This window comes from Engraulis encrasicolus, unplaced genomic scaffold, assembly GCF_034702125.1.
Source record: "Engraulis encrasicolus isolate BLACKSEA-1 unplaced genomic scaffold, IST_EnEncr_1.0 scaffold_27_np1212, whole genome shotgun sequence".
Lineage (NCBI taxonomy): Eukaryota > Metazoa > Chordata > Actinopteri > Clupeiformes > Engraulidae > Engraulis > Engraulis encrasicolus.
In genome coordinates this window covers 1,330,217-1,357,372 of record NW_026945566.1, presented here as the reverse complement: position 1 = coordinate 1,357,372, position 27,156 = coordinate 1,330,217, and the positions used below count along the sequence as shown (strand labels likewise).

At 42.2% G+C, this 27,156-nt stretch overlaps 1 protein-coding gene across 1 annotated transcript in view; it reads right to left on the bottom strand.

The window, feature by feature from the left end:
• Window positions 1-1,660: 1,660 nt before the first annotated feature.
• Window positions 1,661-27,156, bottom strand: part of wdr17 (WD repeat domain 17) — a 28,668-nt gene continuing 3,172 nt past the window's right edge. Inside the window, exons 4-28 of the mRNA XM_063192963.1 lie at window positions 20,538-20,789; window positions 19,537-19,659; window positions 19,260-19,447; window positions 16,525-16,693; window positions 16,119-16,210; window positions 15,908-15,990; window positions 15,723-15,809; window positions 15,164-15,328; window positions 14,064-14,266; window positions 13,315-13,464; window positions 12,974-13,104; window positions 12,532-12,657; window positions 11,909-12,064; window positions 11,399-11,463; window positions 10,928-11,060; window positions 10,727-10,818; window positions 10,501-10,600; window positions 7,969-8,108; window positions 6,171-6,282; window positions 5,909-6,050; window positions 5,214-5,316; window positions 4,649-4,750; window positions 4,408-4,506; window positions 2,606-2,789; window positions 1,661-1,780 (exon numbers count right to left, since the gene is read on the bottom strand). Coding sequence (XP_063049033.1) covers window positions 1,661-1,780; window positions 2,606-2,789; window positions 4,408-4,506; window positions 4,649-4,750; window positions 5,214-5,316; window positions 5,909-6,050; window positions 6,171-6,282; window positions 7,969-8,108; window positions 10,501-10,600; window positions 10,727-10,818; window positions 10,928-11,060; window positions 11,399-11,463; window positions 11,909-12,064; window positions 12,532-12,657; window positions 12,974-13,104; window positions 13,315-13,464; window positions 14,064-14,266; window positions 15,164-15,328; window positions 15,723-15,809; window positions 15,908-15,990; window positions 16,119-16,210; window positions 16,525-16,693; window positions 19,260-19,447; window positions 19,537-19,659; window positions 20,538-20,789 — 3,317 coding nt within the window. The remainder of the gene's footprint in view (window positions 1,781-2,605; window positions 2,790-4,407; window positions 4,507-4,648; window positions 4,751-5,213; window positions 5,317-5,908; window positions 6,051-6,170; window positions 6,283-7,968; window positions 8,109-10,500; window positions 10,601-10,726; window positions 10,819-10,927; window positions 11,061-11,398; window positions 11,464-11,908; window positions 12,065-12,531; window positions 12,658-12,973; window positions 13,105-13,314; window positions 13,465-14,063; window positions 14,267-15,163; window positions 15,329-15,722; window positions 15,810-15,907; window positions 15,991-16,118; window positions 16,211-16,524; window positions 16,694-19,259; window positions 19,448-19,536; window positions 19,660-20,537; window positions 20,790-27,156) is intronic.

The following is a 27,156-nucleotide window of genomic DNA, read 5'->3' as shown; positions in this document are numbered from 1 at the left end:
ATAGTTCAAATACAATGTTTCAAATGTATGCATTCATCAATCTCCATTGTAAAGCTGATTTGGATAGCACATGTATCATACTGCCTGCTTAATATTCTACGACTCTGCTTATAATTGTTTTTTTTGTTTTTTTTTAATATCTGGGGGTCATCAGATCACAACCAAATGGCACTAATGGCAAGTGCAAATGAACAGTGAGAAACACGTCCATTGAATCACTCATACAACTGGCTGACATACAGTAGGCAGTGAATAACCATCACATTTTTACAGGGTACATTCTGAAACAGCCTTAGTTGTCCTGAAGAAGGACATAGGACAGTTGTCTGACTTGGGCGCAAATAATTAGACACAAAATAACCACCGGTTTACATGGCCATGTCTCTCAGTTGTGTTGTGTATTGTGACCACCCGAGATGCATTGAAGTCACAGAATGCGCAGGGAGTATTTCATTTGAGTTCCGACCACACCATAGAGATAGTAATGATATATTTCTTGTTCTCTATCTTAAGGCACAGGTCCAAGTATTTCACTCAATGATACATAATACAAAAAAAGAAAACATTACTTCCATATTTAAACAGTGGTAGGACATATTGCCTAAACTAAGACAGCTGTTTCAGCAACATGGTTTGAATTCGACCACAAAGGTTACAGAAAGCTTCAGCATACAGTAGCTACGCCACAGAGACAGACGGATACTGTAACTAAGGGAAACGCAGCCAACAAATGATTAGCCATGATCATGTTTTAAAGTCTCCAAAGCCCAAAGACGATGAACAAGAAACAAGACAACAAGACTAAACTAAAAATTAAAAAAATAGAATTAGAAACAAAGCCTTCCTCAGCGAAGTCTGTGCTTGTCTCTATTGGTAGTCGTCCCTGAAATGGATATGTAGCACAATAAAACGATAGCTGTGATACACTGCGTGTACTACGTAAGAGTCACGTCAGGTCTGGGCGGCCTAGATGGGTTCTATAAAAAGTACATTCGCAGTTACATACTTACATGACAAGACACCAACGCCAAGCAGTTTTAATGCAATTGTGATTGGTACTTACACTGTCTCGCCTGAAACCAAATTCATATTAATTCATTGCACAAAAAGAGGTCAAGACATCTTAACCAGTGCATTGAATATGCTTCTCATAAACTACCCAAGCATGTGCCATCAAAACTAGCCATCCTACGCAGTCATGGGCATCCCCGTGTGTTCTAACTCTTATCTAGAACCAAGAATGAACGGAATACTTAATACTATTTCAGTAAATCACTGAAAATGTTCACGGCTTAACCTTTTAGGTAATTATGCAATAATTCAAAACAAACAATTTTGTCCACGCACAACCCCCTGGTGTTATGTCCCTACTGTTAATTAGATGTCTAACAATAAACTTTAAAGCTAAAATACTGTCAGATTTGTGTGTGCGTGTATGTTTGAACTGTAATACACCTCTTGATGCACTTCAGTCAAGTCTCACCTTCAACATGTGTGTCTGTCTCTGTCTCTTGTTCTCATCTGACAAAACTATCAAACCGTCCATTCACATCCTCTGACACACACCAACCCAGCCCCTGGGCCGTTGAGTTGCAGCGTCACCACCAGATCCACGCACGTCGCCGTGTCAGGACGCCTCCCAGCCCAGCCGCTGCTTGGATCAGAAGGGGTTAAGGCGTACGCCGGTCCCTAGCGGGGAGAAGGGGTTGACCTTGGCCCACATCAGCGCGTCGTTCAGAGAAATGGCAGACTTCCCGTCCTCCAGGAAAAAGACTGGACCCTATGTTTAAACAGATTGCACACATAATAGAGGAAGTTTCAAATCAAACGCCTCTCTGCACAAAAAACAAAACAAAACAAAAAAAAAACATTTCGATGCAAGGTGCACCCCTTTCTGTTTGATATGAAGCGTTTTATTTGGGTCAGCACCTTCAAAATGAAACCAAGAAACTCGAGAAACCAAGAAACGAAATGAAACCAAGAAACTCGAGAAACCAAGAAACCAATGAAACCAAGTGAAGCCTGCTCCTTGCCATAACTGCACACAGAGCAAGTTGCCGCCACCTACACAGAAGTCTCATTTACAAAGTACCTACAACACCTCAGACCAATGACAAGTCACATCCATAGCATGAGTAGTAGTGTGGATGGCTTAGTTTGATGACCTCAGGTTTATTTGCCGTATATGATCCCACAAGACAATGTTTCAGTACAGATGGGCGATTGTAAATGATGACCTATTGTTTCTACTGGCAGGTAAAAAGAGTCTTACAGTAGCAATACTATTCATGCCTCTGAGTCTTCACTTTAATCATGCATATTAGTTGTCGGACTAATGCATGCAAAGGGCCTACTTAAAAGTACTTGGAGCACAAAAAAACTGGTAACACTCTATTAATTTACATTTTTTTGTTCAAAGCAGTTTTTTTGTAATGAAAGGAAGAACTGCATAGCTGTAGCTAATCTGGGCTGTGTTTCTCCAAAGTGTAGCTGTTAGCCAGTTAGCAACTTGGGTAGTTGCAAATGGGAAATGGCAATGCAAACAACAAAGTAGCTAACATAGTTATTGCAACTATGGCTTCGAGAAGTGCACCGCTGCGCTGACCTGTATCCTGGCCCCGGTGAAGCAGGAGACCTGGACGTCGGAGTGGCTGGGCAGGTTGGAGCCGGTGACGTAGTCGGGCCCCTGCAGGCCCATGGGGGGGTGCTGCGTGATCCTGCTGAGCAGCTGGGCGTACTCCTCCTTCTGGGCTTCAGATGGGGGCCCGTAGGCTGCCTCCTCCGGACCTCTGGAGAGAGGAAAGGGTAGGAGGAGAGAGGAGGTAGACGAGCAGATTGTGGTTGTGCACAAAGTTCAGATGCAAAACCCCCTACGTGCCTTTTCAGAAAATAATCTTAATTCATTTTTATTCACTACAAAGCTATCAAAATTGCATATTTTTTTATTTTATTTATGTAATATAACTATTTATATGTATTATCAAGTACATGAATGTAAACCAAACCAACAACTGGGTTCTCTAAAAATATAGAAGTGCAGGTCTTCAGAAATGGAGTTAGGGGGTTTTGCATCTGAACTCTTCAATTTATACTGTACTGTATCTGTAGCAGGAGCCACTGCCGTGACGTGTTTCATCAAATGCAGGTTTGTTTTTACTGGTTGAAATGAATGAATTCCCTGCAGCGTCCACTTTTGTTTAGTGACTGACATACAGGCTGACCATATACTCGCACATCATCCCTGCTTCAGTTGTCAGAATATTTGTGCATGTCCAGGATGAACATGACTTATTGTGATGGGATATTCTGTAAGTCAGAGATGGGAACAAGCAGAGGCGATTCTAGGGTCAGGTGGGGCCCCAAGCGAAAATGCAAAAAAAATGAACATTTGAAAGAAATTTGCCACTACTGTAGCAAAGTGTGAGCTTTTTTTCACCATCAGGGGCTTGGGGGCCGCAAGCGGCAGCCTGCCTTGCCTGGTGACAAGATGCGCCTCTGGGAACAAGTCACTAATTTTTCCTTCCAAAAAAGTCAGAGTCAAGTCACAAGTTAAGACTCGTTTGACCAGTGAACTCCATGTCATACCAAAACCAAGTCAAATTTTTACCTAGTCAAAGTCAAGTCAAATTTTTACTAAGTCCTTTACAAGTCACCACGTATTCTATGCACCCAACTATTCTATCTTCACAACTACTTTTAGTCATTAATGAATTCCCTCTCTACACTGTCATGCATTTCCCTCTTTGTCACTCATGTTCTAAACAAAAATAGTAGGCCTACTGGTACTGATTAAAGGCGAATCATTTTCTTCTCATTTTTTTCATGTAATATTTTCACATTATGCAAAATATTTAATATATTTTGACTCGACATTCCATTGTCAAGTCCAAGTCCAAGTCTGAGGCAAGTCACAAGTCTTTCCGTATATTACCAAGGCAAGTCTCAAGTCATCAATTTGTGATTCAAGTCTGACTCAAGTCCAAACCACAATTTACAAGTCTGCATCTCTACAAGTAGCCCTGTGCAGGACCAGATTAATCAAAGTGTGTGTGTGTGTGTGTGTGTGTGTGTGTGTGTGTGTGTGTGTGTGTGTGTGTGTGTGTGTGTGTGTGTGTGTGTGTGTGTGTGTGTGTGTGTGTGTGTGTGTGTGTGTGTGTGTGTGTGTGTGTCAGGGGTGGTTTTTCCCCCACCAGTCACGGTGGCAGGTAAATTTCAAAATCTACCAGTCACTCACTGATGTTACCAGTAAAAGTGACTGGTGGGTTGAAAAATTTACCAGTCACCACTGACATTTACCTGTCACTGGCAGGTAGACGGGTGCTTAATTCCATCCCTGGTGTGTGCGTGTGCGTGTGTGTGTGTGTGTGTGTGTGTGCATTTGTGTCGACAAGTTTGTGTTATACCCACTTCACTACATTTTGTGTACTGGCCCTCCAAGCGTCCAGTTCTACTGAGAGTTGGTCTATCTGTAAGGGCACTGCAACCTCTCTTCTCTTCAACAACTGACTAAAGGACAAAATGAGAGAGAAAAACAAAGAAAGACATCAAGAACAAAAGAAAGAAAGAATGACGTACAGTACATTGTAGGCACACTGTGTATTTTACTTTTATTAGCAGCAGTTAAGACCATAAAGGCTGGCTTAGTTACCTTGTATACTCATAAAGTGCTGGAACAATGCTGAAATACTGTCTGGAGATGGCAAGTAATCCGCCAATGTAGCCACACAAAATAAGCAACTCGTTGCGATTCCTGAAAGACACAGATATGCAGGTAATATTTACGAGTTGGCAGTCCATAACATTGTTTTAAAGGGACACTGTGCAGGATTTTTTGTTGTTTATTTCCAGAATCCATGCTACCCATTCACTAATGTCACATTTTTTATGAATATTTACCGCCACCATCAAATTCAAAGTGTTCATTATGACTGGAAAAATTGCACTTTTCATACATGAAAAGGGGGATATTCTCCATGGTCCGCCATTTTGAATTTCCAGAAATAGCCATTTTTAGCTGTAAAACTGACTGTACTTGGTCAATACTAGAACATATTAGTCTATTACTTTGCAAACTTTCATGAAAAGATCAAATTTGGCAATATGCAACCCAGTTTCAATGAGCAGCATAGTTGCAGTACCTTTTTTGACCATTTCCTGCACAGTGTCCCTTTAAGTATCCCCCCATACAATATCTGTCTTTGTCTCGTACTTACTCGCTACATTTTTGAAGGAGGAGTGTGTCTGTTCGGATGTAGCCCAGTAGATCTAGCACAGGGGATACACAGTCCACTGTCCACTCTGAACCCGCCAGCTGTTCTGTAGATGCAGGTAAATGATCGAACATGAGGTTAAACTTCACCACCCCACAAAAGACACTGCTTAAAGGAGCGCTCCTGCCAATTTCAATATGCTGTTGTATTGCTCATGCTACCCTTGACTTGTCAGTACACGGTGATGCTGCATTTTTCGGCTCAGTCCTTTCCGAGATATGAGCTATTCTAATGGGGGCAGCGTTTGTTGTTATTTTTATACACATTTTTATTTCTATACATAGGCCTACTCCAAATATTTTCCCAAATGGTATCGGTCTTTGCTAGCTGTCTGCTGATGTTGCATAACCTTTTGGATGTTTTTGGGAATAAATCATGACGTTTTTTTAAAATGTAAACAAACACCTGCCACATTACAATGAACAGGATCGCGGAAAAGGATGAAGGGGGAAAAAAAAGCTCAGGTACAGACAAGTCAGTGGTAGTGTGAGCATTACAACTGCGTGTTGAAATTGGCTGAAGTTACCCTTTAACTGTTACATTTTACGAGTCTGTGTTTGCCATCATGAGTGCAGTTAAGGTATACAATTGGATATTATTTGTGCAATATCTGCATTTGTATAAACCAGATGGTATACCTTTCACAAAGTTGATTCCAATAGGTAAGGCCTTCTCTGGCTCCGGGCTCAACAAATGGTACTTCACAGCGCTGAATATGTCCCCGTCACTCTCGGCAGACTGTGCCTTGTCTCTGCACTCCTCCAAGCTGGGCAGGCCACACTGGACAAGACCATCAACACTGACATCAACACTGACATCTGATCATCTCTGTCGTAATCCATAAACAAATGAAAACAAATGAATACATGTAAAACACAAACTGTATAGTGGATAACTTACTTTTTCATGGAGCTCGTCAATCTCTGCACTGCTGCCAGGGTAGAAGGCACACAGCTTGGCCACCAATATTTCGTTGTCGGGGATCATCTGCAGCAATTGGCACGCCAAGTCCCTGAAAGATGAGGAAGAGGAGAGTATTATATTGACGATTCATGGGCAATAATTTGAAGCTAAATGTCAAACTTACAGACACCATTTGCACATACTGTACAAGTGCGGACAACAATACGCTTTGTTACAGATAATAGGGATTAGGTTTTCTGTACATGTAAGACAAAACACAAGGACAAAAAATAGAACTGAGATCTCATTTAATTCAGAACTAGCAAAGCCAACCATCCCTATAGTGCAACATAGACTGCCAATACATTTTGTGATGGCTGTAGTATTTAAGACAAAAGCAAGAAAAACCATGGACCATGCATGGTAAAATAACCATGTCTACCTGTTTGCCATAGATGGAAAGCTATGGAGAGATGGAGATGAACAGGAGAAATTAACACAAATGAAAAAGTGAGGATGACAATAAATGTGTTAATATAACACATCAAAATGGAGAAAGGTATGGTGCCATCATGGTTTTAACTGCCGTGTTGCAATGACAGCTTTATTAAAAACAAACATCACTTTCAGAAGCACATCAAAAGCACCGTGAGTATTGCACCGATGAACAGACAGGAAATGAGCTATCTTTGGGCAGAGCACAAGGCAATACGAAGACAGGTATTAGTATTTGAACTGTGCAGGTGCCACTTGTCATTCATGCAGTACGATGATGTTATGGTTGCTAAGCCCACAGTATACAGCAGTGTTTCTCAACTGGTGGGTCGCGACGCAAAAGTGGGTCGCGGAGGGGTCATGGGTGGGTCGCGCGTGGTGTAAGAAAAAATCGTAATTCATTGATTCGCTAAAAAAAAAAAAAAAAAAACATCCAACTTTTCCTGCAACAATTTACAACTTTTATTTTGATAGGCGATTGAACTGGTGTCATCTGTCGTCATAGATAAAATCAGAATGTTTATGCGACATAGTAGCGTGCAACCAGTCATTCGAGTGTCGCTAAAAAAAATTGGGTCGCGACCAAATGAGAGTGGAAAATGGTGGGTCCCAAGACTGTTCCAGTTGAGAACCACTGGTATACAGTATGTGCTCCCTCCGAACAAGGCTCCATGATGGGCTCCACTAGCCTGATTATCATCGACTTTCAAATCTCTTAGAGACTTGGTCTGACCAAGAGCATAATAATTAACATTTCCCTAAAGGCATGGTTGACCCACCTCCCTGGGTTTGCTAATGGTTGTTTGCGTCCCGATAAAGTGGGAGGAGTTCCCGATTTTTCGGGAGCTCAGAAACAATATTTGTATTGCTCTTGGCCTGACTAGCAACGCTGAAGGTGTTGCGTCACTAGGAGGGCGCCAGTGCTTAATTTGAGGGGGAGCAAGGGGGAGCTAGCTCCGGAACCTCAGACGAGAGCTCCGGAACCTTGGATGGAACCTCAGGGAAAGACAGATCGACAGATAGATCGTAAACTTCATGCAAATGTGTCTCTGAAGGCTCTTTTCCACTGCCAACAGTGGGCCTACAGCTCGACTCGCCCGCCACTTTTTGCTTTACGATTGAGCTGTGTCGTACCCAATCCAAAAGCAAAAAGTGGCAACCGAGTCGCGCTGTGTCGAGCTGTAGGCCTACCAGAAAACCGGCAGTGGAAAAGCGCCTTTAGTTATACAGCAAGGACTGTGCACTAGTTGTGGACTGGCCTGGGTTGTGTGTGTGAGCAAGTCGGCAAGGAGACAGTTACCATGGCGCGGCGGTCATGTACTTCCTGGCCAGAAGTTCTAGAACGTAGTGTGTGGCCTCTGCTGCCACTTGGCCCAGCACTGTCCCAACGTACACCGCCAGCTCCAGCTCATTACCACGGATCAGAGTAGCCATCGCAGACTATAGGGGGAGACACACACACACACACACACACACACACACACACACACACACACACACACACACACACACACACACACACACACACACACACACACACCAAAAATGCACGGACGTACACAAACACGCACACATGAACACATGTACGCAAACACACACACACACACACACACACACACACACACACACACACACACACACACACACACACACACACACACACACACACACACACACACACACACACACACACACACACATACACAATACACTACAATACAATACAATCAATATGTGCCTCCTTTTGATACCTCCAGTTTTCTCTGAAATGTACTGTATGTATTTGTACAAGTAATGTGTGTGTCACTTGTGATAATTGTCATGTGTGGGACATTTGTAACTGTAGCTGACTGACCTCTGTGTTGTCCACTTGTAATAATTGTAATGTGTGTGTCACTTGTACAAACCCCAACTCCGATGAAGTTGGGACGTTTGGTAAACAGTAAATAAAATCAAAATGCTATCATTTTCAAAACATTCAATCTATTCATTAGATGGAGAATAGTGAAAAGACAACATATTAAGTGTTAAAACTGAGAAAAAAATATTGTTTTGGGGGACATATGTACTCATTTCTAATTTGATAAATCCAACACGTCTCAAAAGAGTTGGGACGGGGACAATAAATGGCAGCAAATGTCGAGGAAGACTAAAAACAAAACAAAAGACAACACTTAACAGTTAAATACATTAACCGATGAGATGATTTTATATAAAAAACAGTGTTAATTCCTATCTTGGACATGATTTCACCAGCTTAAATGGTGGGTGTATTCCTTGTCATGTTTTGCAATGTTTTCCTTTCTGTAGTGCTTACATTGTGACAGGTCTTGACCAAAAACCCACCATTTTATCACCTGCTGGTCCTTATGATGGAGCCAAACTGTTAAAACATAGTAGAGAATGCAATTTGACCTTACTATGTGGCAGTAATCGAAGATCTCCCTTCAAAATATAATGCATGAGTGGCTTTTCATGCTGTTTAAAACCCATTTATACCATTCAGCACTGTATTTAACTCTACAGATGAGTGAGAACATCTTAACCAATGCACTACTGCACCCGCATGCCATCATGGAGGCTGACTTTTGAAGCTAGCACTAACACAAGTTGGATGGTCCATTTTTACTGTAGCACAGGATGTGCAATGCTCTATTATTGTCAAAAAGAATGGACTTCTACAACTTCTGCTGACTTCTGTAAGCAAAGGACAGTTTCCCATGTCTTCTGGGTCTATTTCAAGTGAGCTCAGGTGCTTAGGAGAATGTTACACCCCTGTATCATTTTCATGCATTAAGCATTCTTAATATGGTAAATTTTCAATAGCTCTAGCACTCCAGGAATTAGAGTGAGACTACAGCCAATATATATTTCATGATGTCATGAACCTATACAATGATTTTATTAACAAAAATATGTCTTATATACACTCAATCGTGGTAAATCAAAGGGAATTCAAAATGTATGTAATAACTATGGTAATTATTCCCTTTGCATCTTTAATTCTGAGTGACTCAGCCTCTCTGTGATGATCTTATACCTGGACACCTATATTGTCTGTCAGTACAATTCATTTTGAAATGTTCTTCTTTGTTGTTTTATCTTATTTGGATGTTTACTAAATTTCACTGATCCCCGTCCCAACTCTTTTGAGACGTGTTGGATTTATCAAACTAGAAATGAGTACATATGTCCCCCAAAACAATATTTTTTCTCGGTTTTAACACTTAATATGTTGTCTTTTCACTATTCTCCATCTAATGAATAGATTGAATGTTTTGAAAATGATAGCATTTTGATTTTATTCACTGTTTACCAAACGTCCCAACTTCATCGGAGTTGGGGTTTGTAATAATTGTCATGTGTGGGACATTTGTAACTGTAGCTGACTGACCTCTGTGTTGTCCACTGTGTGATAATTGTAATGTGTGGGACATGTGTAATAATTGTAATGTGTGTGTCACTTGTAATAATTGTAATGTGTGGGACATTTGTGACTGTAGCTGACTGACCTCTGTGTTGTCCACTGTGTGATAATTGTAATGTGTGGGGCGTGTGTAACTGTAGCTGACTGACCTCTGTGTTGTCCACTGTGTAATAATTGTCATGTGTGGGACATTTGTAACTGTAGCTGACTGACCTCTGTGTTGTCCACTGTGTAATAATTGTCATGTGTGGGACATGTGTAACTGTAGCTGACTGACCTCTGTATTGTCCACTGTGTAATAATTGTAATGTGTGGGGCATGTGTAACTGTAGCTGACTGACCTCTGTGTTGTCCACTGTGTAATAATTGTCATGTGTGGGACATTTGCAACTGTAGCTGACTGACCTCTGTGTTGTCCACAGCCAGATGACAGCAGGCTGCCAGAGCTGCTCGCCCATCCTGGAAATACCACTCTGCCAACTCTCTACACACACAGTGTAGAAGTCTACAGACATAGAGAGGGGGGTAGGAAGACATGAAAGCAATGGCCACAAAGAGGAAGAGGATAAGGACACACTTTTCATAATTACCGCACAGAGTGATTGGATGCGAGCCATCTCACAATACTAACCCATTATACGCCTCTGTCTCGTCATTGTCTGTGCTTGCATTGTTGTGCGCTGAGGAGGCTTGAGGCACATGGATATTCCCCTCACAAGCACCCTGTCGAGTTGAGCAGGACACAAACAGGTGAATATATTACATGCACAATAACAAGCAGAAGACACACCATTATGAAGTGAGTCCATGCCCCGTGCCTGTCCTCCAGTACCTGTGCAACTAGTAAGGCCTCTTTCAGCTGGCCTCTGCTCATGAAGAAATGGACCAGCTTCTTCACGTCACCCGTGGCAACGCAGTAGGGTATCACATCGTCATTGCCTTCTTGCATCAGTTGGTCTGCTCGTCTGTATATGTGAGAAAGTTCATTTTGAGAGTAGGGTTAAAGTCTGCACATCCAAACGTTTGACCTGGGAGCAGGTAAAGCAAATGACCAGATAAAAAGAGTAAAAGTCCACTTCAACCACGTCTGAAGAAGGGTGTTTACCCAAAATGTCACGGACAAAAAATGAAATACAGTAAGAGGGAGCCGAAAATCCTGGTGGAAGCAGACTTTTTCTCTTTTTTATAAAGTTCATTTCGAGACATACACATAGGTCATCATCAGACACACATACCATGTGGATAAATAAGGTATATATATTGATGTAGAAAATAAATCAACATGACTGTTTTTTTATTTTACCTTTGCATAAGTTTTTTCCAGTACTTCATTGACACACCAGGTGCAACTGATAATGCTTTGTCCCACTACAAACATTAAAACAACAACATGTCAAGTCACACGTAAAATTATCACAATATCATTTATTTAAAGGGACACTGTGCAGGAAATGGTCAAAAAAGGTACTGCAACTATGCTGCTCATTGAAACTGGGTTGGCTATCACCAAATTTGATATTTACATGAAAGTTTACTGAGTAATAAACAAATATTTTCCAGTATGGTCCAAGTAGAGTCATTTTTGCAGCTAAAAAATGCTATTTGTTGTGGACCACAGAGAAGATCCCCCTTTTCATGTAAGAAAAGTGCAATTTTTCCAGTCATAATGAATACTTAGAATTTGATGGTGGTGGTAAGCATTCATGAAAAAGGTAACATTAGTGTATGGGCAGCATGAAATCTGGAAATAAACAACTGAAAATCTCACACAGTGTCCCTTTAATGAATAATTGATGTATAGTGGACATGGTACCTCTCCCAGTTCCACCATGAGTTCACAGTATCTCTGGATCTGGCCCAGCCTCAGGTGGATCTCAGCAGCACCCTTCAGCCGCTCCTCCTTGCTCGGGGCCCCGATGCCGCCTCCGAACTTACTCATCTTCACAATGGTCAGCTCTTGGGCCTCCGACTGCATTAGACAGAGTGAAATATACCGTAAACGAGGGATTACAAAAACTTCACTGCAGAACAAAAACTGGTGTTTTCAGACAGCTTGTTTCAGCTAATGTAATCCTTTGTCAAAAACGGTGTGTCAAGGCCCAGCCGTGGCTTAGCCCCTTAATGTGAGCCGTACCTCCTATGGTACGCTGTAATAGACACTGAAAGTTAACTACTACTACATACTATGATAGTGCAAGGGGCCTTTAGTAATACATTACGACTTTATGCCGTGTCTTAAGGGGTTAATCGGCTGGGTATTGGACTGCTACGTGGGCGACCCCGATTCGATTCCCAACCTGGGCTCATTTCCCGATCCTTCCCCCGTCTCTCTCTCTCCAACTCTCTTCTTATCCCACTCTTCACTGTCCTGTCTAAATAAAGCCCTACACTTAAAAAGAAAGCTGTTTCAACATGAGACATCCATGCAGCACTCACGGTTTTGAAGCGTGTGAGGTGCTTGATGTGGATGATGCCCTGCCCGTAGCTCTGGGGCAGCAGGCTGTCATCCTGCCCATTCAGCACCGCCACCAGGTTCCACAGGTTGTGGCTGCCGCCTGGAGGCTTAAAAATAAAAACAAAAAAACATCAAACAACTTTTTTTTTTTACTAATTAGTTTACTATCTTAAACCCCAAAACCCTATCTTAAATCCAAAATAAGTCTAATTTAATGTTTGAATTATTATATTACATATTGACTCAAAAGCGCTTTCAAAAGTGTGCACACACACACACACGCACGCACACGCACGCACGCACACACACACACACACACACACACACACACACACACACACACACACACACACACACACACACACACACACACACACACACACACACACAGAGTAATGCCTTGTTAGCTCGGCAGGTACTTACAGAAAAACATTCTGAGAACCACCTCAGCTTCTTGGTGCGTAGGTCACCAGTGAGTTTATCGAGATCCTGCTTGATGTCCCTGGACACCTTCCCACACAGGAGTGGGGATGCTTCAGGCACCATGGCACGATCTGTTCAGGAACAAGAACATCACACACAAACAACAAAATAAAATGAATTACTATCACATTATACTTTTCACTTTGTAAAAAACCTACAACGTACGTATGCTTCACACAAACACCAATTTAATCTACACAATCTAAAACAAGCATTATTACACAGACAGACAGAAAGCAACACAATGACATCCATATTCAGAACGTAGCATGCATGTTGACCTGTGTTCCCAATGATGCCATCCCAGCTGTGCTCAGTAAGTATGTTTACCAGGAGAGGGGTAATGAGGGGCGTGAGAGACCACAGACGGACTGTGGAGTCTCTGGAGCAGGAGGCCATGGTGAACGGCCGACTTGGGTGGCAGGTAAGGCCTGGAGATCCAAGAAATAAATACACCAATGTGTTATTCTTACAATATTGCATCAATGTTTTTACAATTCTGTAAGACCCTCCTCTCCAAGAGAGGGGGATTGAAACAGTGTAAGCTATTTTCATACAGGGGTGAAAATGTCCAGTTAAAACAATACAAATCTGTATCTTGAGTTTACAGTAAAAATAAAATAAAAAAGAAATTGTCGTTCTGTTGCACAACAGCTGGTACAAGGACTTTTTCCTGTTTAAATCATAACAGTACTTCATATAACTGTACTGTTTGGAAACATCTGTGACTGGTCTAGCTTTTATCACACTACAAATGTTCCTGAAACTCCACCTTTCTCTGGACCGTGTACTGTACTGTAGGGTGAGATGAATGTAGTACCAGAGAGAGTAGAGAGAGAGAGGTTCCATTGGCCCATTGTTTCCGGGTTCTATTATTGCAATCCCCCTTTAGGCAGACCTAAGGACTGTTCAATTGAATGCTGGGAGTATTATGACACGCCCCTTTAGGCAGACAGGAACCTGGTCATGTTAGGTGCCCATAGCAACCTATTACATTGGCATATCTCTATATACTTTAAGAATCTAGTACCATAGACGTCAGCCCCGTGGTCAAACACAGTGTCGAGGCAGGTCCCGTCTCTGGTGTCCCACACTCGTATGGTGTAGTCCCAGCTGCCCGAGGTCAGCAGGTAGGGCACCTCGGGGTTCCACATGAGACCCCGCACAGGTGCCGTGTGCCCGCTCAGCACATTGATGCAGGCGTCCTGCGTGTAGTCCCATATACGCACCGTCCTAGAGGGATGAGAGCACGGAAACTACATAAACCTTCACTGATAACACTATTTTGCCCTAAGAGTTTTATTTTGTAAAGTATAGTATAGTATAGTATAGTATAGTATAGTATAGTATAGTATAGTATAGTATAGTATAGTGTAGTATAGGATAGTATAGTATAGGATAGTATAGTATAATATAACATAGTATAGTATAGTATAGAATAATATATACACTGAAAAACACAAGCCAGTTTAACGTAAGCCAGTTTAACGTAAAAAAGTTGCTCTGCTGCCTTACGTTTATAAGTTAACTCAACTCAAGTCTTGACTCATCTTGAGGCTTTCTCAAGTTAAGCTAACTTACAAACTTAAGGCAGTAGGGCAACTTACTTTTTCACGTGGCTGCAATATTTACAGTGGTAATATAGCAGGCTACAGAAATACAGCAATGGTTTACAGTGGTAGCATAGTACAGTATAGCAATGCTGAACTGGCAGATGCTAGAATACAGTATACTGACAACAAAGCTGTACAGTGAACAGAGAATTCTTTTGAGGAAACACTCAATGTAGTGCAGTGGCGTTGGCGTAGGGGTCACAGAGAGTGACGGAAGGACTGTGGGAACAGCGTAGTCAGAGAGAGTAGAGAGAGAGAGATTCCATTGGCCCATTGTTTCCGGGTTCTACAATTGCAAGGGGGAGGGGGGGAAATCCCCCTTTAGGCAGACCTAGGCAGACCTAAGGACTGTTCTATTCAATGCTAGGAGCATTATGACACGCCCCTTTAGGCAGACAGGAACCTGGTCATGTTAGGTGCCCGTAGCAACCTATTACATTGGCCTATCTCTATATACTTTCAGAATCTCTGGCGGAGTGCCCCAGGTCAGGTGAGTGGCTGGCTGGTGATTCATTACCCGTCATCGGAGCCGCTGCAGAGGATGCCCTCCCTCAGCGGGGACCAGCGCACGTGGAACACCTTGGCCGTGTGCCCCGCGAAGACTTTCAGAGGCTGGTCGGAGCTGGTGGCCAGGTAGTACACGCGCACGTTCTTGTCCTCGCAGCCCGTGGCGATCATGTCTCTGAAAGAGCCAGCGAAGAGGAGTGAAAAGGGAGAGCCAGGGCCAGGCACAGAGCGTGTGAGAGGCATAGAAGCATAGAGAAGAGATCATAAGAGAAAATGAAAAAAAGAGACGCAGTCAGGCAGAGAAGAGGCCAGGAAACCTGAGCTGCAAACAGAACCACTGATGGCCCAAAAGAAAATCAACGACAACAACGAGGCAATTGACAGAGGATACTCTTGTTTTCACAACATTAAATATTCACACACGGCCCCCCCAGGTTAGAGCTGGAGTACACACTGTTGTATATTTTGGCTGGGCGCCCCGTTTTGCAAATCTAAGCACTGGAGCTTTTCGAGTGGGACATGTCATAGAACATTCTGTGGGACAAAAAGGTGTTTAAATAAGAACTCACTTGTTATTTTGACTCCAGTCGCAGCCAAATACTGCAGCGGGATGTTTATATTTGTGCAAGACTTTCCCATCAATGGTGCGAATTATACTAAAAGAATTAAAAAATAACAATAACACATCATTTCAGTTGTTGAGAAAAGTAAGCCCGAAATGATTTCAATAAGAAATTGTTTCAGTAACACTTACCAAAACCCATCCCCACTACAGGTTGCTATCCTTTTGGAGTCTTTGTGGCTCCAAGCTATACAAAATATACCATTTTTCCCATGCTGTAAAACAAACAAACATAAACCATTGCAGTGCGTTCTTATATTTACTTGGCAGACAATGGACAAAGACAGTTAAAATAGAGCTACAGGTACCACAGGGGATGAACTTCAACAATGGCTATACTCACCTCATTAAATCTTGTAATCATTTTCCCTTTTTTCACGTCCCAAATGAAAGCTCCATTTCTTGAGGTTGCACCAGCGATACAATTGAGATCTCCTTCAAGTAAATGGTAAAAGATCAAACACCTTCTCTACGCTTTTCTCTACTCATTTCATTTGCGCACCGCATACTATGGATTACATTTTTACCGTAGCCCCTTAATGCGCGCCGTACCTCCTGTGGCACGCTGTAATAGACATTGAAAGCTAACTACTATAGTACTACACTACTATGCCAGTGCACGGGGCCTTTAGTAATACACTACAACTTGGTTATTGCCATTCTGGTAACAGCTAATTTATAAAGCCGCGTCTTAAGGGGTTAATATCAATTTGCGTATTCATTTCTTCATTTAAATACTCAAATCTTACCAGGTGCCCAAGACAGGGAATAGACGACTCCCTCGTTGCCTGGTGACGTGTAAACAGCGGTGAGGGTGTTTATGTCCCAGACTTTGATCGTCCCATCAAACGATGCTGTAGCCAGAAGGTTGGGGTCGTCTGGCTTGAACTTGCAGTCAAATATTGTTTCCACGTGACCCTGGAAGAGCACAACGGGGACAAGAGTTAGAAATGTTCAGTCAGCTGCAGATATTTAGTCAATAGATACACAGTAAAAAAAGAACTGTTGTTTTTACGGAAAATTGCTGGCAGCAGTGGTTGCCAAAGTCTACCTTTAAACAAATAACGGTATATTTCCTTTTTACATTTTACGGTAAGATTATGGCAGCAGTGGTTGCCAAAGCCTACCGTTAAATAAATAACGGTATTATTTTTTTTACATTTTACGGTAAAATTATGGCAGCAGTGGTTGCCAAAACAGATTGGACAGATTATATTCAGGTGAGTTCAATTATAGAGTTACAATCAGATAACTGAGACTGATTATACTAAGGTGAGTCCAATTATAGAGTTGCAATCACAGACAACTGATTAGACTGATTCTACTCATTGGAGTCCAATAAACATCAACTTAATTAGATACCTAAATAAATGCCCAATTGCCAGATTGTGTAGTGCAGGCAGGTGGACCAGTCTAGTATCATCAATGAAGGGTATGCAAATCCATTCTTTATTTAAAAAAGGCCTGAAAATAACCTTAAGGAAAATGAAGGCCAAAGCTAGCGGGGCAAGCAAGCTAACAAACAAGCTAGTTAGCAAGCCACCATGCAGCCACCCTTACAACGTGACCTGCTAGCCGGGCCGGCCAGGTGAGGGCAGGCCAGCAGCCGGCCAGCCGGCCTTACAGCCAGCCAGCCAGCTAGCTAGCTAGCAACCAGTGAGCAGTACAATGCAACAGTCCCTGTTTAAATACATGTTCAAGTGAACCATGTGACCCGAGTGATGTAGCATTTGGCAGGTGCAGGCAGTAAGTTAATCATTGCATGACAGCCCTTAGCACTCAGGTGAGGTCAGGAATTGATTGATAGATTGATTTGGATGGGGTAGAATGACAGTTTCAAATAGACTGGGCTACTTCTAAGAGCTCAAGGGATTACTGTCCCAGGTAGACTTTTTCAGATTATACTAGCCTATAGGTATATTTTACACATTAAATGAGGCTTAACTGTAGGCTGTTACCGGAGAAATAATAAGTTACAATGAATTACTGCAAAATGTGCAAACTGTTGCCATTTGCAGTCCTTAACTGTTGCACAGTTTATTCAGTTGCCAGCTTCATTGTTGTCAAATCTACAACGTGGAGGCACCTGGAGCCAAGCAGACAGGCAATATGTTTTCTGTGGAGTAATTAATATTCAATTCATTATAACCTCCATTGCTTTCTGTTGGGTAGGAGGAATGCAAAAAAAGATATTCTGAATTTTGAAGAGGTTTACCGTGTCAATTTGCCTCTCAATCGAAAACTCTGATGGCAAAGCCTCAAAGTCCAATAAGGGAAAAAAATATTGCGGTGGAGAATTTTTCGCAGGATGAACTACAACACATGCAGAGGGTTGTACTCTAAGTTAATACTCATTGATGGCTACTAATCAAATAGCGTGTTGACATCAAACTCTGCCTGTTACAACCAGCCTATCAGTGGTTTGACAAGTTACACCTGGAACAAGTGCAATCACAAGAGATCTATTGGACTAAAAGAGGACAAAAAGCCTAACACGACCAGAAAGAGCACCTACGTTTTGTAGTATACACAATGTGAAGAAAAGCAGAACAGAGTTCTTTGTCTGTTGGTTCACAATTTGGTTCACTAACAGAGGATTGAGTTTGGTTCACTTATAGGGGACTCAACAAAAATGGCTGCTCATGTTGCCAAAACATTTGAAAATTGGGGAGGCATGTTTTTCATAACTCTCAAGGGAGTTAAACATGAACTCTCTAGCTCTCTTAGCTCAACAACTCAGATCCAGAGGAGTCAAATAACACTCTGTAGTGTTGCTGCAACTCTTGATGTTTAGATTTTGGCTGAACACCAGTCTAACTCTGATCAATCGAACTCTGGCAAATTTGCTGTGTACATATGTGTACACCAGTGAAAAATAAAGTCATGTACCGTTTCTTGACTACTTCATCTTCACTTAACGGTATTTTCCAATATTTTCTTTTCAGTGAACAGTTCAGTATTTTCTACATATTGACACCAGTGAAAAATAAAGTTATGTACCGTTTCTTGACTACTTCATCTCACTTAACGGTATTTTCCAATATCTTCGTTTACAGAGAACAGTCCAGTATTTTCTACATATGACACCTGTCAAAAATAAAGTTATGTAGCGCTTTTTGACTAAATAGTGGCTTGCCATATTTAGTGCAGAGATAAACTGTTTTACATTTTACGGTCACTGACTGTTGCAATTTGACAGTTTTTTGCCGTAATTTCAACAGGCATTTTTTACAGTGTAGCGCATCAATATTGTCTTCCTTGTTATGCACTGAATTCATTCAAACCAGCTATCAGCAGGCTAACATTACATTACATTACATTACATTGGTATTTTAGCAGACGCCTTTGTTCAAAGCGACTTACAAGGAGCAATTTAAACAAGAACAGGGTAAGGCACAGTGTACAGGTGCAACACTGATGGCATCGTCCTTCAAAGAGTAACTAAGCTAACAGGCACTACTACTACGTAGGATTGATGCCATACCAGATCGCGCAAGAAATCCCACTTCTTGGCCCCCATGTCATAGAGCCCCACTCCTCCATCCATGAAGCAGCAGACCGCGTGTCCGGGGGGTAGAGAGAAGGCCTGGTTCTGGGAGAGGGTGGGGGGAGGCACTGCTTCACTGGTAGAGGATGTGTAATGGTTCTTTGTTGGTGATATTGCGTTGATTGCTGCAGTAAAGGTACATTCAGGGTTTTTAGGGTTTAACTTCAGGGGTAGTTAATTGTTTTGTGTCGATTCATTCCAAAATAATACTTACTTTTCTTAGGTGGAGGGGAGTTTAGCACATGCAGTGCATGGAAACCGGTTTTCTTTAACTTGAAGTTGTCTAAGGGAGTTGTCCGTGAGACATTCCATATCCTCAAAACACCAACTTGGGAGTCTGCCAAATTATGGAAGAGTAAATGGTGATGTTCCATGTTCACTTTTGCGCGCCCTGTCCCAATGAACTTAGTGTACAAAATTCCCAACTAAACACAGCTGAAATAACTCCAACATATCACTTTGAGAAGAAAACGTGAGCTATTATTAAAAGTAGAGATGCACCGGATCCTGATTTTTGGGATCCTGCCGGATACCGGATAGACTGCTTAAGGTCCTGCCGGATCGGGAACCGGATACCGGATCCTACGAAAGGGTTGAAACACATAGCCTACTCGCACACGTGGGCCCTTTTTATTACATTGGCTCAAACTATTTTTTAGACTCATTGGCTTACTGCCACACTGCCTGCACTGGCCGCTTCCAAAGGGCTTTCACTCCATGCAGCTATTGGGGTTGTGAAAGACTGAGCGAAAAACCTAGGCTAGAGATGCACCAGATTATGATTTTTAGGTAACTGCCGGATACCGGATCCACTGCTTAAGATCCTGCCGGATCCGGATCCTTTCAAAAACCCTATTATCCTGCCGGATCCGGAACCGGATCTTGGATCCTGTGCATCTCTAATTAAAAGTACATAGTGACATAGTTAAACATAGTTTAAAAACACACAATGTAATAACAGAGTTAACATATTAGTTTAGCTTCAGTGTGATTGTACAGTAGATCAGTGTTTCCCAACCAGGGGTACGCGTACCACTAGGGGTACGCGAGCACACTGAAGGGGGTACTTGGAAAAATGTAATTTTAACAAATGCATGGAGCATAGTCACACTGGAATAGAAAAAGCGATGTAAAACACAAGTTAGGGGGTACTCGTGGCACAACAAAAAAGCCTGGGGGGTACATGAGACAAAAAAGGTTGGGAAAGCTCCTGACCCCCCGTGATGAACATGCCGGGGGCGCTGGGCACCCAGGCCAGACACTGCACGGAGGCGGCCGAGCTGGGGAAGCTGAAGGAGGTGATGCAGCACAGCGACTCCGAGTCCACCAGCCGGATGCCGTTGTGCAGGTTGGCCACCAGCAGGTAGTCGGTGGAGAGCGGGTCCCACTCCAGCGCCGTCACCGGGTCCTCCTCATCCGTCCCCTCCAGGGACTCGGGACGCAATACATGCTTCTGGTTTTTGGAAGCTGTGGTGTGTGCGGCGGGGAAAAAAAAGGAAAATAATAATTCATTTTATATAGCGCCTTTCAAAACACCCAAGGAGTGCATGTGTTGGAAAGTGTGTGTGTGCGTCAGTGTGTGAGCGTGTGTGTGAATGCATGTAAGTGAAAGTGCTTGTGGAACTAACATCCATAAGCCTCCAGGAAGAGATGTGTCTTAAGGTGTTGCTTAAACATGGCCAGTGATTATTATTATTATATTATATATTATTTTGCTCAAGTCAAGACTTTTTAATGAACTCTAAAAGCTACCCTTGGGCTTCACATGAGTTATTCTGGTGGAATGGTCTTCGGCTCGTTTACAGAGCATTATTCAAAGGCTCATTTGTTCCCATTGAACATTTGGAGAAAAAGGATTTTGGCTTTTGTCTCTTGCTCACTATTCTATTACTCTCAGTTACATGCAATTCAATGGGAGGATGAGGACACAAAGGCCCCGAGTTATTTCATTTTTTTTTAAATAAGACTTTCTACCAAATGGGATTTCATTTCAAATTTCACGACAAGAGGCTACTCTCCACTGTAAAAAATGCCCGTTGAAATTACGGCAAAAAACTATCAAATTGCAACAGTCAGTGACCGTAAAATGTAAAACAGTTTATCTCTGTACTAAATATGGCAAGCCACTATTTAGTCAAAAAGCGCTACATAACTTTATTTTTGACAGGTGTCATATGTAGAAAATACTGGACTGTTCTCTGTAAACGAAGATATTGGAAAACACCGTTAAGTGAGATGAAGTAGTCAAGAAACGGTACATAACTTTATTTTTCACTGGTGTCAATATGTAGAAAATACTGAACTGTTCACTGAAAAGAAAATATTGGAAAATACCGTTAAGTGAAGATGAAGTAGTCAAGAAACGGTACATGACTTTATTTTTCACTGGTGTATATGTACACAGCTAATCTGCCAGAGTTAGATTGATCAGAGTTAGACTGGTGTTCAGCCAAAATCTAAACATCAAGAGTTGTAGCAACACTACAGAGTGTTATTTGACTCCTCTGGATTCGAGTTGTTGAGCTAAGAGAGCTAGAGAGTTAATGTTTAACTCCCTAGAGAGTTATGAAAACACGCCTCCCCAATTTCCAAATGTTTTAGCAACATGAGCAGCCATTTTTGTTGAGTCCCCTATAAGTGAACCAAACTCAATCCTCTGTTAGTGAACCAAATTGTGAACCAACAGACAAAGAACTCTGTTCTGCTTTTCTTCACATTGTGTATACTACAAAAAGTAGGTGCTCTTTCTGGTCGTGTTAGGCTTTTTGTCCTCTTTTAGTCCAATAGATCTCTTGTGATTGCACTTGTTCCAGGTGTAACTTGTCAAACCACTGATAGGCTGGTTGTAACAGGCAGAGTTTGATGTCAACACGCTATTTGATTAGTAGCCATCAATGAGTATTAACTTAGAGTACAACCCTTTGCATGTGTTCTAGTTCATCCTGCGAAAAATTCTCCACCGCAATATTTTTTCCCTTATTGGACTTTGAGGCTTTGCCATCAGAGTTTTCGATTGAGAGGCAAATTGACACAGTAAACCTCTTCAAAATTCAGAATATCTTTTTTTGCATTCCTCCTACCCAACAGAAAGCAATGGAGGTTATAATGAATTAAATATTAATTACTCCACAGAAAACATATTGCCTGTCTGCTTGGCTCCAGGTGCCTCCACGTTGTAGATTTGACAACAATGAAGCTGGCAACTGAATAAACTGTGCAACAGTTAAGGACTGCAAATGGCAACAGTTTGCACATTTTGCATTAATTCACTGTAACTTATTATTTATCCGGTAACAGCCTACAGTTTAGCCTCATTTAATGTGTAAAATATACCTATAGACTAGTATAATCTGAAAAAGTCTACCTTTCTAAGCTTTCTGCGCCTCGGAGCACTTGTCAAGTTTTCAGATTGCGTTTGTTGTGTGAATGTTGAGACTGGATATGTAGTGACTTTGATTTGGTTCCACTATACAATAAATTCAGCTCATGCCGTAGATTGACCCAAATGTCCAAATATGATATGCAATTCCCTTTTGATGTAGATTTTCAAAGTGAGACGCTCCCGAATACGTGGTGGAAAATTGTTTTAGTTCTAGGCCTACCTTGAGTTAAGCTACTATAAACGAGACAGCAGTTCTGTCAGGAATTATTAGTAGTCCTACTCAACTTAATAGCTAAATAAGAGTGCAGACATATTTTATTTTGCCTATTTTAATGGTTTTTGTGCGGGTTTTAATGGGCTTTACAAGTTGTGTCATCTTGACGACAAGAACAAAACTCAGCTCTGCCGTGAAAGAAGGCACATGGCTGGCGCAGTGGTTAAACTGTCCGACCTAAATTCTCATGACCACTGGTTCAAATCCCCGTGGTAGCGGCGTAATAAACAATTCAAATTTTTAATTTCGCAGGGTAGCCTTCTGTCAAACCTGACCAAATACGTGATGAAAATTATCTGTGAGCCTGGCCTAGTGGTGAAGGCGGCAGAATGCTACCTTTATCATTGTGAGTTCGAATAGGCCTAGTGGATAACTTATATTTGTTAGAATCTCTTGAATTAGGCCTACATTTCATTCATAGGCCTATAATGTGACTCTATTCATTATATTTCTTTCCGGTTTAATTGGCTGCTGTTGCGTTTATGGCCCACTCCCGGTCGCGCGCCGACCTCCACAAAATGATGCTCTCTCTCACTTCCACGATAACACATGGGTCAGCGTTAAACTTGATTTGAGTGTTCCACAATCACGAGTCATTAATTCCATACACACACCCCATCACATTTATTGAAACGGAACGAATACAAATAAGACACAAGATTTTTTTTAAAAATGAAATCAATGCCTGCCGTGTCATTTCATTGCACACCAGATGGCGCCAGTGAGAAATGAGGCTTCAAAAAATGCTTCGAATGCTTCGAACCTTTTTGCCTGAAAGCCTCATTGGTTCAGGAAGCCTCATTTGCCCATCACTACATTCTACCCCATCCAAATCAATCTATCAATCAATTCCTGACCTCACCTGAGTGCTAAGGGCTGTCATGCAATGATTAACTTACTGCCTGCACCTGTCAAATGCTTAATCACTCGGGTCACATGGTTCACTTGAACATGTATTTAAACAGGGACTGTTGCATTGTACTGTAAGGCCGGCTGGCTGGCTGGCCGGCCGGCTGTAAGGCCGGCTGGTCGGCTGGCCTGGCCGGCCCGGTTAGCAGGTCACGTTGTAAGGGTGGCTGCATGGCTTGCTAACTAGCTTGTTTGTTAGCTTGCTTGCCCCGCTAGCTTTGGCCTTCATTTTCCTTAAGGTTATTTTCAGGCCTTTTTTAAATAAAGAATGGATTTGCATACCCTTCATTGATGATACTAGACTGGTCCACCTGCCTGCACTAGACAATCTGGCAATTGGGCATTTATTTAGGTATCTAATTAAGTTGATGTTTATTGGACTCCAGTGAGTTGAATCAGTCCAATCAGTTGTCTGTGATTGCAACTCTATAATTGGACTCACCTGAGTATAATCAGTCCAATCAGTTGTCTGATTGTAACTCTATAATTTAACTCACCTGAGTATAATCCGTTTTTACCGTAATTTATTTAATGGTATGTTTTGGCAACCACTGCTGCCATAATTTTACCGTAAAATGTAAAAAATAATAATACCGTTATTTATTTAACGGTAGGCTTTGGCAACCACTGCTGCCATAATTTTACCGTAAAATGTAAAAAGGAAATATACCGTTATTTGTTTAAAGGTAGACTTTGGCAACCACTGCTGCCAGCAATCTACCGTAAGAACAACAGTTCTTTTTTTACTGTGTAGGTTCAAGTTCCTTCCAATATAGTTTCACCGCTATACTGTACATTTACATTTTTATGTGACCCCCCTCCAGTCACTGGAAAGAAATCGTTGTGCCTTGGTGCCTGATATGAATGATGACGACATGCGGGGGAAATTTTCTGAAAGTATTTAGCAAATACTTACCACCATCATTAAATTCTAATCCTTTATTATGACTGGGAAAATTGCAATTTACATACATGAAAAAGGGGATCTTCTCCATGGTCCGCCATTTTGAAATTACAAAAATAGGCATTTTAAGCTGCAAAACTTACCGTCCTTTGGTCATACTAGTAAATATTTTCATAGTTCAAAAGAGCAGCATATTTGCAATACCTAATCTTGCCACAATCTTACACGGTGCAGATGTGGCTGTTCTAGAGTTATTCTTCCCTGTTACGGAGGGATATTGTAGTTGCATATAGACTAGACAGCACACTACCACATCCACACCACATGGGGGCACCGGCTACCTTTTGAGGCTCTGTGCCTTTAAGAACAGTGGAAGCCATTTTGAAAGGGAGTGGGAGAACACCTGAGAGTTGGCTGGTGAACTAGGGAAGCAAGAGGCACCTGCTCGCACGCTGGAGCTGGTTTGGCCAGCGTTGGAGCCAGCGGTACCCGGCTAAGAAGATCTCCCAGATATATGGAACCTGACCGTGCTTGGGCCTTTGATGGATACTATGGAACTTTGTATCTTATGGAATATCGTGGGGTTTTCCTCACAATGATGAACGCTGGAGGACAGCCAGTTGGAGAACGGCTCTGGAGATTGAGCTGGCCGTCAATGAAGACATGAGTTTGCGTTTGCCCGGGGCTCAGAGAAGGTATGCTTGGTTGCCTTTTCACCACCTCCATGCATTTAGAATCGTACATGCTGACTGACACGTTTTAATGCACACATAATGTTAGGAGAGTTAACAGGGAGAGAGTTAACCTCGTAATAAGTGGGGGCTCGTCCGGGATTGAACAGTAGACAACGAGCTTGGGATGGTTGGTTGTGTTTGTGGAATTAGCATAAATGTTTGTAGCATGGGAGCTAACCATGTGCTTGGGTATCTAGGTGGCTAGGCTAATGGCTTTGTGATAGGACTTGGTTTCTTTTGTTTCCTTTATTTGCTTTTGTTGTAAGGGTTGTGAGGTATCAACTGCTTACTGTGTTTATGCTATGTTTACAGTTTGGATTTGGAGTGAGAGCTGTGTGGTATCAGCTGCTTACTTTATTGCTATGTTTTGTGCCAAGGTCCTATGTGCGTTTGATTTGTTTGCTAGCTAGCCAGGTAAGCCGTTGGAGTAATGTCTATGCTATTTCTGTAAATGGGGGCTCGAGCCAAGTAAAATGATCACCAGTGATTACAGTTTGTGGCAATTATTGTCCTCCCTAGTGTTAGTGCTTTGCGTTGACTAGCCTGTTTTTGTGAATTGTGAAAATGTCGACCTTTGTGGTGCAAGACTTTTTGGCAGAGGAGGTGACGCGACTTCGGTTGCTGAGTCTTCCAAAGCAAGATGTGCGCGCAGTGGTGGACTTTTGTGGGGTTAAGGCATCTACAGAGGCAAGGAAACCTGAGCTTATGGATGTACTGTTAATGTGGCTTGGGGCAGAACCAAGGGTTAAAGAGGCAGATGTTGGGAAGTTACATGACAAGGAATTGGTAAAACTGCAACAATATGTAGAGAGGACAAGGCGGGAAATTGAAATGATGCAGAGGGGGATGGAACAGTTGTCTTCTGCAGGCTGTCCTGTACAGCTGGTGCCCTGCCTGCACGTGAGTGAGAAAACTGAAACTGAAATTGTGGAGGTAGCAGTTTCATGTGTTGAAGATGTGAGTGAGCATTGTGAAGACAAGGTCATTGGTGGGGAGGAGAATTTTGGGAGTGAGGTGGAAACTGTTGACCTAACTGATACTTTCTTTGTGAATTTGGAGGAACTCTACGGTAGCGAAGTTAATGCTATTAAGGTCAACGCATGTGAAGGACCTTCTGAAAATTCCTGTGAAGATTTGTCGGTGTGCAAGGAAACTATTGAGGATACTGCCATTGAACCTGAGAATGACGCTGTAGCTCTGTGTAGTGCTGACATGTGTGAGGTGTCCGTGCGAAGTTCAGAAATGCATAGCTTGGGTGAGAATGGACAAGAAGCTGAACCTGTTTCTGAGAGTGAAGAGTCTGATGCTATTTGCTTGCCTTCGTGTCCTACTGCTGAAGATATGGCAGAGAATGCCGTTTGTGACTGGAAGGTCAGGGGTGATATTTTTGAAGCTGCCGAGGGCAGTGTGATGGACAGTGGAATCTTGAACTGTGAGAGCTCTGACCTGCCTGTGGGAGAGGAGCCACAATGTACCTTAGCATCTGATGGATTGAAAATTAATCTCCTGGAGGATCCTAAACTATTGCTACGTGTGTATCATCATGAGGTTTATTGGACACTGCCTGTGGGTTCTCATGAATGCATGTGGTCTGTTTCGCAGTCATGGCAAATTATACCCAAACCTCCAGT